The 14,152-nt window shown below is 49.0% G+C and overlaps 1 protein-coding gene across 4 annotated transcripts in view; it reads left to right on the top strand.

The window, feature by feature from the left end:
• The first annotated feature begins 245 nt into the window (after positions 1-245).
• SCLY (selenocysteine lyase) overlaps positions 246-14,152 on the top strand; it is a 29,052-nt gene continuing 15,145 nt past the window's right edge. For 2 of the 4 annotated variants that reach the window (XM_082657651.1, XM_082657654.1), the window contains exons 1-4: positions 246-378; positions 3,149-3,264; positions 9,148-9,248; positions 13,663-13,843. In XM_082657651.1, coding sequence (XP_082513777.1) covers positions 290-378; positions 3,149-3,264; positions 9,148-9,248; positions 13,663-13,843 — 487 coding nt within the window. In that variant the 5' untranslated portion in view covers positions 246-289. Of the gene's footprint in view, positions 379-3,148; positions 3,265-8,755; positions 8,854-9,147; positions 9,249-13,662; positions 13,844-14,152 lie in introns of those variants that run through there. The other 2 variants (XM_082657652.1, XM_082657653.1) reach the window with 2 other exon arrangements.

Genomic DNA, 14,152 nt, shown 5'->3' with positions numbered 1-14,152 from the left:
GGGCCAGCTCACAGCCTTTCCGCCCGCGCTCCGCCGCCGGGACCACGCCCCCTGTGACGCGCATGAAGCCCCGCCCCCAGCCCATCACCAGACGGCGCGCAGCCGGGGCCCCGCCTCCCGGCGGAGCGCCACTGAAGCGCGAGGATTGGCTGGGAGTGTGCACCTCAGCCAATCCGGACTCGCCCCGGCCCTCGCGGCCCCCCCCCCCCCCTCCCGGTGGCGCTCCTGACAGTGACATGCTCTGCCGGTTGGGGCTGCGCCCGGGGCGGCCGGGCTGGGAGGGCTTGGGATGGAGGCGGCCGGGCCGCGGAGCAGGGACGCGCAGGGGCGAGCGGCGAGTCAGCCTGGCAGCCGAGCAGAGAAGAGCCCGCCGGAGAGGTGCGCTCCTTGAGCGGAAGGCAGGGGAAGCCGTCGGCGCCCTCCTCCAGGAAGCCCTCCAGGCGCCGCGTGGCGAGGTCTGAGGGTGGCGGCCGGCCGGTGGTCACTCCCCGAGGGAGGGGGCGGCCAGCTGGTGGTCACTTTCCAGGGGAGGGGTCCTTCCAGGAGAGGGGCCGCCAGCAGGCCGGTCTCTCGCGGGCATGAGGGTCCGCGCGGGGATGCAGCGCCGCCCGGCTGTCCGCGCGGGAGGCCTAAAGCAGGGATGAGCGCTGGGAGGACGAGCGGATGCGAGGCGTGGCCTGCGAAGGGCTCCGGGGAGGTGACGCTTGGGCTAAAACCTGAGTGACATCCAGGTGTGAGCCGCACAAGTTCTGGGAGCGAGCGCGCGGGGAAGAGGAAACCGCAGCAAAGGCCCCGAGGGCAGGAACGAGCCCTTGGGGTCCAGGGCAGCGAGGACTGCGGAGCGGAGGGGCTTGGGGCAGCTGTCCACGAGCAGAGCCGCAGAGTCCAGGAAGGACTTGGGGTGTCCTGGAGGTTTGAGAGGGGAGTGACGTCGTTTAATTATATTACAGATTACTACTTTACATTTTAAAGGAATCCTTCTGGCTGCTTTGTAGGGAGTAGGGGTTGCAGGAAGCAGGGAAGCCAGTTGGGAATCTTTTGTCACAATCGAGGAGGGAGAGGCGGTGTGGACCGCAGTGGTGGCAGGGGTGGCGGGAGAAGGGTTTGTACTGAGAATAAACCGGGCAGTTGCTGATGCGTCCTCCGAGTAGGGGAGAGGTAGGGTTAAGAAGGATGCCCCGAGGCTGCTGGCCTGAGCACCTGGCAGAGTGGGGGTGAAGACCGGGGCGGGGGGCACTCCAGCCCACAGAGCTGTTCCAGCCTGCTGGGACCTTCCCTTGGGCGGGGGAGATGCATCTTTGTTTGTTTGTGAGTCTTCACCCTCAACCCAGGAATTTGTTAAATACTTTCTGGGTAGGAGGGGTAATCCTCTCTACCTGAGTATGAGGAACGGGTGTGTGTCTTTAAAATGTGGGTCCAGGCCTAAATCTGCCATGTCTTTCATTAGGTCTCATTTGCTTGGAACTGAGAAAAGGGAGCTGGGAAAATGTACCGAGTGGAGAAGAGATTCGTGATGCCTTTTTCTTTTTGGTTATGAACCTAATAAAGTTTAGCTTTCCCGTGCAATATTGATAGCACTTTAAAGAAGTAACAAATAATGGGGCAGAGAAATCTCTGAAGTGTTCTGAAATTCAAGCTTTGAATTAACTCAGCCAAGCAGGAGATTGAAGAGCTGTGGTCACTAGTGGTTTGAGTCATTTTGGAATACTTACCATTGGAAGTGAGAGCAGAGTTAGGGGCACATGCAGATTTAAGACTCAACAGGACCCAGGGATTCCTAATACCCGGGTGGCCAAGGATGGCTGCTCAGACTTCCCAAGCCCCAAAGCCTTGTGCTTGGGCATCTTAGAGACAAGATGCTGCATTAAAACACTCCATGGGGGGGACTTCCCTGGTGGTCCAGTGGTTAAGAGTCCTCACTTCCATTGCAGGGGCCATGGGTTTGATCCCTGGTCGGGGAACTAAGATCCCACATGCTGCAAGGCGCGGCCAAAAAAAAAACACTCCGTGGGTTAAAGAACCTGTGTTTTAACAGCCACCATTGGTAACTGTGTTTGAATTTTCATGTGGATTGGTTTAAATGCTATTGCTGATTTTAAAGTCAGGTGAAATAATTAATGGTATCTGGGAGGATTGCCTACTATTACATATTCCTGAAAGTTTTTGGTACTGGTAAAAAGATATGCGGATAAGTTTCACTTAGGGATCTTTCAGGGGCTGTGCGCTTTCTGTGACATTTGTCACCTTATAAATCAAGTCCCTACTCCGCGCCGGCCGTTGTGCTCAGTGTTGGCGACAGAGCTGGGAGGAAAACGGGAGCTTGTGGAGCTGCTGTTCTGTTACTTTCTGTTGAGATAGAGAATAAACAAGGAGCAAGTCTAGTGTGTTAGATGATGGGGTGCCTTGGAGAAACGGGGTGCCAGGGGGCACAGCCCTGGGGAGGAGGGCATGGGTGGCTGCAATTTTATTTAGAGCCCAGTTTGCCTCACAAGAAGGTCAAGTCGGAGCAAAGACCTAAAAAGTAAGGTGGGGGTGTCAGTGTGGTCATTCTAGGCAAAGAAAACGGAAAGTGCAAAGGGAGGAGAAGCCTGCACATGCCCCCCACCCCGCAGAGGAGACTGCATCTCAGGGGAGGCAGAGGGGAGAGAGGGGGGAGCAGTGGGCGCCTAGATCACCCGAGCCTCACGCCATCGCAGGCACTGCAGGGAAATAAAGGAAGACTACTGGTGAAGTGAAGTTGAAAAACCAGGGAAAAAGCCCTGAGGAATGTGCGGCTCCCTGGGACTGCAAGGTTCCCCTGCTTCCCTCAGGAGGAAGGTTGGAGTCAGGTAGGTAGCCCAGGCCCAGCGGACCACCCCTCCTACCAAGTGGTGGAAAAAAGTTTTGAAAGTCCAAAGGGACAATTTCCTAACAGTGATAAAGGAAACTAGCAAATACTATTGATAGATGGTTGGAAAACATGTATACATTTTCCATAAGTAATGAAGATGTGGAAATTTCTGAGCTTGTAGAATCCGGCACATGTAAATGCAGAGAAGCGCCCCGACCTTGAATCATTTGCTCCTGTTGCTACGATAGACAGGGTGCAGCTGCGCTTCCAGATCTCACCTTCTTTTCCCTAATAGGCACGTCTTTATTTTCTCTCCAGCAGGAAAGTGTATATGGACTATAATGCAACCACCCCCCTGGAGCCGGAAGTCATCCAGGCCATGACTGAAGCCATGCAGGAAGCCTGGGGAAATCCCAGCAGCCCTTACGCGGCAGGTAATTCTAGAAGACACACGCAGATCAGAGACGTGGGGGGCAGAGGTGCTCTTAGAGAAATTAGAGAATCCCACATGGGATGACTCGGTTTTGAATAGATTTTCTGTTAACTGCAAATCTTTAGCTGTAATTTTGGGTAGTTTTTTCCTGAGAAGTCCAAATTTGAGCCTTGTTGATACCATAATCTTTCATCTTTAACATACTCTCCTGTCTTCCTTTCCCAGATGAAAAAGCTGTCTTATTAAGAATTGTCTGTAGTGACAGTACCTATTAAAACCCTGTCACGTATCTGTCTCAGTCAACTGTTACAAAATTTGCAAAATAGATCTTTTACAACATCAGTATCACATAGAATCCTGGTCTTTTTTTAAAAATAAAAATTACTTTCAAATTCTTCAATTATAAATATTCTTATATGTTTCTCGTTTATTCTTGTTTTAATGTAGAGCATTAAATTGGAGGTCTTGGAAAAGAATTTGCTTCAAATCAGGAGTTACATGGCAGAGTCACGTTGTGTCTTTCAGACAGTGAGCTGAAGCTGTGTCTTCTTATTTAATGCTTTATCGGGGATAATGAAGATAAACTATCTTAACTGTGGATCACTGATGAACTAAAATAACTTTCAGACTACTGCCACGCCCTAGGATTTAGCAACACCTGTGTACAAATTTATAGACTTTTGTGGGTTTTCATGTCGGTTTGCTTATTCAGAGCTTCACAGCTTGATAACTAAAAGCTTTTGCAAAATCAGATACTAGTCATTCATTAACTTTGTTGTTGGTTTATCTTATACATGTATTCTGGCTAATCTTCTGGACGTTGCCTTGTAGCTAATCTTTCCTCTAGTGAAACTGAAGTTTCTGACGCAGAAAACTGGAGAATCCAGAGAACAGTCAAGTGCTAATAAAAAGCATTTATCATGAAGAAATTTAGGAATAACCCTCAGGGAGAAATAACCCTTCTAGACCTGATGACGCCTGTCTGTCTGTGGATTGCATGTTGCCTTGACAGCCTTTGTTTCCACAAATTAAGAACCATAACTAAAAATGCATTGCAGTAATTCTCTGTTGACACTCAGGTAGAAATGGAAAAGAAAAAAAAAAGGAAAGAAAGAAAAAACCACCTGTATGGTAGAATGGTTTAATTATTTTCACAATATTATGATTTAATAATGATAATAATCCCTTGGAGGGTAATCTGTTTTAAGGCCAATATTAAGGCGGTGTGGGCAGAGTTCAGAAACCCGAGATGTTTTTTACTACCTCGCTTATAGCCTCAGTGTCCATCAGTCACGGATGGATCACATAAGTGGGCGGAGGCCCTGGCATGAGTTCTGGTCGCCCTTAAAGCGATGGTGTGGACTGTACTGACGACCTAGGAGGAGAGTTGCAGCATTTGGCCCAAGTGGAAAATGCACGTTATGTGCCGTGTGATTGATTCCCCTGCCCACCACCCAAGAAAAAATTACGTAGAGCAAGTATGGCAGGTGTATAGTTTTGCTGTGAGAAACTCCCAAATACCTGGAGATTAAACAGCTTGAAATTTATTTCTCTCACGGTCCAGGGCCCACGTGGCTGCTCAGCCACTACCAGAGATGCAGCTCCTTCTATCTTAGAGCTTCCTCCATCTTTAACGTGCACCTGCCCCTTGGGGTCAAGATGGCTCCTGCAGTTCAAGCCATCATGTAAGCAGTCCGGCCTGTGGGACGGAGAGAAAGAGGAGGAGAAAGGGCTGCCTGAGTCCTTCAGAGACACTTCTGGAAGTTGCAAGTACCACTCTGGCCTGTAGCCCATTGCCAGAGGTTGGTCCCGTGGCCATGCGTTGGCATTTCGGTTGCAGTGGAAGTTGGGAAATGGGCTCTAAATTCTTAACTCATCTAAGGCTTTCTTCATTTAAATGTGGCCTTAATTAAGATGTGTTCCAGCTGAAAATGCCTCCGTGGTAGGGAGGCAGAGTGGCAGCAAGGGCAGCCCCGACGCAGATGGGACGCGCACCAGGTGCTCCCACCGCAGTTATCTTGGAGTAGCGGGATGGCAGGAGGTTTTGAGTATTTTCTGTTTGTATCATGGTATTTAATTCTTCTGCAATCAGCATGCCTAGTGTAATGAGAAGAAAACTTTACTAAAGCCAAGCTGTTGTCTCTTCAGAACTCTTTCTTAGCTGACACGGCAGTACACACGCCGTGCTATGACGTTCCCCGGCTCACCCCCCAGCGCTGGTGGGTGCCTCTGGCTGTGGAAATGCAGGGAGGGTGTCACTGTGTGTACAGTGAGTTAGGTTGACGGTGCTCTCGCACGCACCCACTTTTCTTATTAGTGAGAACCTGCATGGTGGGTGGGGATCGGGGCTCAGGTTCACAGATGAGGGCGTCCGCTCTCAGAGTGGGCCAGCGGCCTGCAGCATCTCGGGCTGGTCCCCAGCTGGAACCCAGCTCTCCTAGCCCTGGGTTCTGGGGTTTTCCCACCATCACCCCTCCTGCTGCTGTCAGGGATTCCCTAGGGCCTTTTCCCCAGGTGTGTGGGGCTCACCTTCAAGGGCTTCAGTCCTCCCCCGTGAGTCTCCACTCAGCTTGCCTGGAGGGCGCTTACTCTGTGCCTGGTGGGTGGGGCAGCCAACAGACAAAGGTCCTGCTCTTGTGAGGGGCAGCAGGCAGGGCAGTTACAGATGCAGGTGTGTGAGGTGGACAGAGCCCTGTGGGGAGCAGTGAAGCCGGTAAAGGGCACACAGTCTGGGGGAGGGGCCCCGCTTCACGGAGAAGACCCTACTCTCGGATGGCATATGTTTGCAGACATGAGGAGGGGACACCTGGGGAGGCACTGCAGGCAGAGGGCTGTGGGTGACAGCAGGGGGTTCGGGGGTCCCAGGGGTTTGGGGGCAGTGCCACGCTGGGCTGTGGAGGCCACTGTGAGGTGAGGGCTGGCTCTCGTGGGCCTGGGGTGGAGTGCGTCTGGAGGGCCTGAGCAGAGGGGTGACATAACTGAGGTCACTCATGGGACCCCAAAGAGCCTCTGCTTATGCATGCTTTGTCTGTAGATATTTGCCATATCAGAGCTTAACACTAAAACACTTTAAATAGATACGTAGCTATTCATTAAAGATAACAATAATAAATCCATTACATGTTAACTTTTTTTTATGAAAAAGAAACTATCTTTTCCAAAGCAGAACAAATTTAGTGAGAAGAATGGCACTGTGGTACATGTTTGAAAATCTTCAAGGTCTGGATAAATAGAAGACGTTTGGGTCCCATACCTGGCTCTGTCTCCAGTCCATTGCAATATTCACATCACGTAGCCTCTGGAGGGCTTCCTTATATACCTGTGAGAAAATGGGTGTAAAAAAGGCAAATGATGTCTCAGTATTATTATGAAGATAGTTTTGACTTTGTGGACCCCCAGAGTTCCCCAGACCACACTTTGAACACAGGTGATTTAACCAATAGTGGTTGAGTACCTACTGTGTGCCAAGCATTGTTCCCGGTGAGGGGAAAGCACAGAGCACAAAGAATTGTTGGGTTTTCAAGGCATTACTTTGGCCACTTTGTGGAGAATGGACCACAGTGGGGTCCGTGGAGTTGGGGTCATGCCAGGGGAATATCCCAGCAGTGGCCTTGACTCAGCTGGTGGCTGGGGCGGGGGTGTGGGGTTGGATTCTGGACATTTTTGACGGCACATCCTACAGGATTTGATAATGGGTTGGGTGATGGGGTAGGAGAAAGACAGGGGCTTTCACCCTGGTCCCCTGGAAGGACTGAGATGCTGTTTACTTACTGAGAAAGGAAAGGCTGGGAGCCTTTGAGAAAGGAGCCAGTTTGAGGGGAGGGAGGCAGGCATTCAGCTTTGTTTGTTTGTTTTTGCTTTTAAATTTATTATTTATTTATTTTTGGCTGCGTTGGGTCTTCATTGCTGCACACGGACTTTCTCTAGTTGCGGCGCGCGGGCTTTCTCTAGTTGAGGCGAGCGGGGGCTGCTCTTCGTTGCAGTGCGCGGGCTTCTCATTGCGGTGGTTTCTCTTGTTGCAGAGCACGGGCTCTAGGCGTGCACGCTTCAGTAGTTGTGGCTCGCGGGCTCTAGAGCGCAGGCTCAGTAGTTGTGGCGCACGGGCTTAGTTGCTCAGCAGCGTGTGGGATCTTCCCGGACCAGGGCTTGAACCCGTGTCCCATGCCTTGGCAGGCAAATTCTTAACCACTGCACCACCAGGGAAGCCCCCGGACATCCAGCTTTGAATGTGTGTAGTTTCAGATGCCTGTTGGACATCCAGGTAGGGTGAGTGGCGTCCAGAACAAGGTCTGGGTTGGCATTTTGGGCGTATGTTGATGTACAAGTTGTGGACATCACCTTTTTTCTTGGGTAAACACTGTTTACCCTAAACACCTAGGAGCAGAACGGCAGGGTCAGATGGGAGGTGTAAGTTTGACGTCCTAAGGAACTGCTGTGCTATCTCCAAAGTGCTTGTACCAATTTCTGTTTCCACTGATGTGAATGAGAGTTTCGTTTTCTCCACATCCTCCTGACCACTTGGACTGGCCAGTCTCTTCATTTTAGCCGTTCCAATAGGTACATCAGGGTGGTGAGGTAGCCCCCCGAATCCTTGTGTAGAAGGGTCTCCAAGACGTATCGATAAGTGGAAAGGGAAGTTTTTGCAAACCAGTTTGTAAATTATGAAACCTATTTTTGAAAAGGAAAAAGAAAACTCTGTGAAATGCTTATATGAAGGTCTACAGGCACATCGAAACAGGCTCTGGGGGCTACACGCCACATGGGCCACCCGATTGTCCTGGGAAGGGCAGTGGGGCATGGGCAGGGGACCTGCTGCTGTGGGATCAGCCCAGCATCCCCTCAGAGGGGGCTTCTCAGCAGAATCCTGGAAGAAGAGTGGGCCGTGAGCTGGTGGACGGGCTTTGAGCGGCACTCAGGAGGAGCCAACAGTGGACCAGGCCGGGGTCCCGCCCAAACTGACTGACATTTACTGCAGTCTTTTCAAGTATCACTGGTTGAAAGGACTGGGTTCCTAGACACCCCAGACCTTCATTGCTTGTAATTAGAACCTACGCAATAGTCTTAAGGAGCGTGTGGATTACTTTGTATATTTATTTTTACCACATCTTTTTACATTTCTGTTTTTACGTATGTTTTATTATTTATTTGTTTATTTTAGTGGTACCTGCTCAGAAAAGTTTTTTTGTAAATAGGACTGAATAGTCAAAAAAGTTTGGAGTCTACTGGTCTACAGACTCAAAATGGCTATCAAAATGTTCAGAATTCCCACCCCAGAGCCTTTCTTTCTCTGCCGCATGAAGTTTGGTTCCTGTTTTCCTGCTCTCCAGTGAAACTGGGAGTAGCTGGGCTCCTAGCAGCTGTTTGAAAGCAAACGTGTCCCTGAGGCGGTGACCTTTCTCATTACCTAGGGGACTGGCAGTATGACATATGGCATCGGGCTTTGTGTCGAGGAGTCACAAGTTCTATTTTTGCTTATTTTTGTTGTTTTGCAGCGTGATCTTAAGCAAATTATTCCATCCTTTCATTCTCCTGTCTTGACGGATGGGAAGCAAGGCAGATGGCCACAGCTTCCCCTCTCCCATAGCATCCGGTAAGAAGAAAACCATGTCTCAGGGAATTTTAGGGTTCCCAGGCATCCTCCCATATTTGTTTCTGGCTCTTACTAACTTACTGAAATCTCAGTAGTTTTCACTGATTTGCTGACATCTTACAGCTGCCCCTTCGCCGAGTGATTTCTGGTTGTAGCTCACGTTAGTGGAGCACGTTTTGTCTTAGAACTGCCCACTCAGATCTCTCACTCCTTCATGTCTGGTTGTTCTTTTAAACATGTGTTGATTGGACTTGGTGAAGCAAAGTTAATGAATTTCCACTTTGGTCCCTCAAGGTAGGAAGGCCAAGGAGATTATCAACGCAGCTCGGGAAAACCTTGCCAAGATGATGGGTGGGAGGCCTCAAGATATGATCTTCACTTCCGGGGGCACAGAGGTAAACAGTCTCAACAGTCTCGTGTTCTTTTAGCTGTAAGTTATTTTTTTGAAAATGTAGAAGGTGGCTGCCTCTTGGTATTATTGTTTTTTAAAGAAAGAGTAATGCTTTGTCCTTGATATAATTAGCCAACATTTATCCTATAAGTGAATTCCAGGGGGCTGATAGGATATTTGTTACATGACGTATAAATTAATTTGCTTTGCATTGCTGTTTCAATAAAGAGAGTTTCCCCTTCATTCTGGCCTGTAATCATTCCTTTGAATCCCACTAAGTTGCTTACCTTGTTAAGAGTGTGAGGTTTCCGGTCAGAATGGCCATCATCAAAACATCTACAAATAATAAATGCAGAGAGGGTGTGGAGAAGAGAGGACCCTTCTACATTGTTGGTAGGAATGTAAATTGGTGCAGCCACTATGGAGAACAGTATGGAGGTTCCTTAAAAAACTAAAAATAGAACTGCCGTATGACCCAGCAATCCCACTCCTGGGCATACATCTGGAAAAGACAAAAACTCTAATTCAAAAAGATACGTGCACCCCAATGTTGATAGCAGCACTATTTGCAATAACCAAGACATGGGAACAACCTGAATGTCCATGGACAGATGAATGGATCAAGATGTGGTACATATATATATACACAATGGAGTATTACTCAGCCATAAACAAAGAATGAAACAATGCCATTTGCAGCAACATGGATGGACCTAGAGATTGTCATACTGAGTGAAGTAAGTCAGACAGAAAGACAAATATAATGTGATATTACTTATATGTGGAACCTTAAAAAAATGATATAAATGAACTTATTTACAAAACAAATAGACTCACAGACACAGCAAACAAACTAAGGGTTATCAAAGGGGAAACGGGGGAGAGATAAATTAGGAATTTGGGATTAACAGATACACACTACTTTATATAAAATAGACAACCAACAAGGACCTACTGTATAGCACAGGGAACTATGTTCAGTATCTGGTAATAATCTGTAATGGAAGAGAATCTGAAAAAGAACATATATATAATGGAATCACTTTGCTGTGCACCTGAAACTAACACAACATTGTAAATCAACTCTACTTCAATTAAAAAAAAAAAAAAGAGTTTGAGGTTTGACCCGATTTCAAAGGTACTTATTTTTAAATGGATAGAAGATACTCAGTGACAATGTGATGATGTCGAGGTCTCTACTCAGTTAGTAATTCTCACCATCTCATTTTCTTACTGGAGAAGAAGGTCATCCACAGGTGATGTGACTGTCCACGTAAAAAACCAAGAGAATCTGCAGCTAGATTATTAGAGTTAGTAAGTAAATGCAGCTAAGTTATTAGATAAAAAAAGCAATTGTATTTTTATGTACCAGCAACAAACAGGTATTTACCAGAGCACCAAAAATATCAAATACTTAGGAAATAAATCTAGTAAAAAAGCTTTTGTAAGACACCCGCACACACACGTTGGGAAAGGAATAGAAACATTACCGAGAGCCTTCAAAGAAGTTCTAAAGAAATGCAGTGTATATACCATGTTCACAGATGGGAAGACGCAGCGTGATAAATACGTCAGCTCTTTCCAGACTGACCTGTAGATTCAAAGCAACTTCAGTCAAAATGCTGACTCTTTTCTGATGGAATCTCGCAAACTAATTTATATGGAAATACACAATGCCAAGAATAGCCAAATCTTCTTCAAGATTAAGAACACCGTGAATTGTTCTGCTAATTAAGGCAGACGGTCTTAGGGCAGGAGAGACACGAGGCCCGAAACAGGGCCATACCTGGATGGGTCCTTGTCACGTGACAAGGCCTGGCCTTTGTGATGTTGAAGAGATGGATTTCTTAGATAAAATACAGAAAACTTTAATCATAAAAGAAAAGGTCGATAAATTCTACCACCACCACCACCACTAAACAATTTGTAGTTCATCAGAAAACCCTGAAGGAAATCAGAAGACCAGCCTGACAGTGGGTGAAGATGGTAGAAAAATGGGCGAGAAAAGTGAATATGCACTTCACAGAGAAACCCATGTGGTTTCTACGTGGGAGAAGGTACTCAGCCTCATGAAGTGATCAGAATACAAGGGTAAACAACAACATGGGTTGCCTCTGCCCACCCATCAGGATGGTAACAATTAAGAAGTCCAACGACAAGAAGTGTTGACAAAGGATGCACAGCAGCGAGCACGCACGGTGCTGGCAGGAGTGCAGGCTGGAAACCGTTCTGGAAGGTGGGTGGGCATCACCTCGTGAAGTCGAGGCCACGCCACCCCGTCAGCCAGCAGCTCCTCTCAGGTACGTACCATAGAAGAAGGGGGCACGTGGGCAGCAGGGGCAGGCAGGAGAGACTGGCGGCAACGCAGATGTCCCTGCAGATAGCATGGACCGATATTCACACCTCTGATGCAGTCCCGGGTGGAAGGGTACCACACAGTCCCCTGCAGCAGCAGCGCGGAGGGATCGTGAGTGTGGAGCGGCGGGCGTCAGCCAGAGGCTATGCTGAGCCGGGCCCGGGCCGAGCCAAGCTGGCCAGAGGGGAGGGGAGCTGCCGCCAGGCCCCTGGGCACCGACCACCCCCCAGGACCAGACTCCTGGTGCCCCGCAAGGGGCCGCCCCTGCTGCCCTGTGGGCCGTCCTGGTCTTGCCTGGGGCCAGGTGCTGAGGGGCCTGGTGGCCTGGGGGCACGTGGTACGTTTTTAGTTGCGACGGAGGCTGCTGTGCTCCCAGTGCCACCTGGGTGCTCAGCATGGAGTCCTGTGCCCTTTGGTACCTGCAGGTGGAGGCGGCCCGTGGGAGGGGCCCAGGCACCTTCGTCGCGTTCACGGTGGATTGGCTCAGCTTTGACCTGAGGTGTGCGGCCCCCGAAGGCCCTCCTTTCCGGACCAGGAGTCGCTGTGTTTTCTGCGAGGGGGTGACCTGGGACTTTAAAGGGCCATCCACCTTCAGAGGGACACATCCAGCCTTCCATCCTGGCCGTCTCCTCCCCTTCATCTGGTTTGCTGCGTCTCAGACCTGGGTGAGCCCTGCCGTCGGCCGCCTGGTCCTCCATCAGGGCCACCTGTTGGACTCTCAGTGCCTTTCAAGTCCTCTGAGCACCGGCTGACCGTGTGTGGGTTCCTCAGCACCCAACAAGCAGCAGCCACCGCCTTCCCGCTGGGTGGCGCCTTTAGACACACGAATAGGTTGGATCTTCAGTTGAGAAAAAAATTAATTCAGTCCAATTCCATTCATTTGAAGGTCAAAAAGAGGCAAAATTAGCAAAATCACTTAGGGATCCTTACCTAGGGAGGAAAAGCATAAAGAAAAGCAAGGAAATGATTACCGTGCGAATCAGCGTGGAGGTAGCTGGCATGGGGGTGGGGCAGTGATTGAGGGCGGGTGCGAGGTGTTCCCTGGTGTGGGTCCTGTTTTCGTCTTGACCCAGGTCACGGTTACTCAGGCCTTCACTGTCATACTTTCTCATGAAACTTACATTTCTGTTTTATACACTTTCCTGTGTGTATGTTGTATTTAGCAGTAAGAGAAAAGGTCCTTAAAAACAAAAATCTCCCACCTATCCCCTCAGTTATCCACTTCCTCTCCCTACAGGAGACCAGTAGTAGTTTCTGTCGAGTCCTGCAGAGATAGCCTTTGCCTTAAAAACAGATTAAGTGTGTAGATTTATATATTCTTTTCTCCTTCCCTTTCTACCTCTTCAAGGGTTTGGGGGATGTATAAGCAAATGTGTATGTTTCTCGCCCTTTTTATACAAGTGGTGTGATACTGCATATAATGTCCGCTACCTGTTTTCATTTAACAGGTGCTTTGAGATCTCTGGCATCAGCCCTTAGGGCGTTCCCCCTATGCTTCTACATCTGCTCGGTGTCCACTGAACAAGTCCCCTTATGGATAGACGTTGAAGGGTTTCCTAAGGTTTTGCTGTTACGTCATTGTACACTTAACCGGTAACCGTTTACATCCATCATTTTGCTTCTGTGCAAGTGTAGCTGTAGGATCAAGTCCAAGAACTAGACTTCCTGGGTCAGAGGGCCTGTTTGATAGATATGCCAGATGGCCCTTAACAGAGGTCGTGCCAGCTCACGTTCCCACCAGCGATGGGTGCCTGGGCAAAATATTCTTTCTTGACAGATTTAGAAAATTTTTAAAATGCGTAATGTTGCTTAACAAAAAGCGTGCGTAATCCACCGGAAACGAATTCTGATATTTTTGCAAGTTGAAAACCCCCAAATCTTTGTAGTTCGGCCTTTCAGAAGGTGCAGCTCAGGAGCTGGTTTTCTTTGAGACCGTTTTTCTGTTTGGTTGTTTTCTTTTTAAATGTTAGCTACAAAGGAAACTACAAATGAGAGAGATTGTTACTCTGAGTCTCCCCTTAGCATAGTTTTCGTAAATGATTTTTCTGCTCTGTCTCTGCAGTCAAATAATTTAGTAATCCATTCTGTGGTGAAACATTTCCACAAAATCCATGCCGCAGTGGGGGACACGGCCGAGCGTCCCAGCCCAGTGGAGGGGGCCCTGCCTCACATCATCACCTGCACTGTGGAACACGACTCCATCCGCCTGCCCCTGGAGCACCTGGTGGAAGAACAAGTGGCCGGTGAGTGGGCAGCTGGCTGAGGTGTGGCGACCCGGGGGCCCTCTGGCGCTTGGGCTGCCTGGCTGTGCCCAGGGGCGAAGGTTACGAGGCCTGTCCTTCCAGATTTTCCCTGAGGGAGAAATCAATCACCAGTGCGTGGAACTGGTCGTTTATCACCGCATGAGATGTCAGACTCTTGTACAGGATACATACGTGCATATCTAACAGCATGCCTATAGATGCTAACCCGTGCTTCTCGTTGTTTGATTTTAATGATTGAATCTTGGCTTGCACTCCCTCTGGTAGAAAGAAAGTGGATCCAGTAGACAT

This window comes from Grampus griseus (genome assembly GCF_964374135.1).
Source record: "Grampus griseus genome assembly, chromosome: 7".
In the NCBI taxonomy this organism is placed as follows: domain Eukaryota; kingdom Metazoa; phylum Chordata; class Mammalia; order Artiodactyla; family Delphinidae; genus Grampus; species Grampus griseus.
The sequence above is the reverse complement of the archived record's forward strand: the minus strand, read 5'-3'. Positions and strand labels throughout refer to the sequence as shown.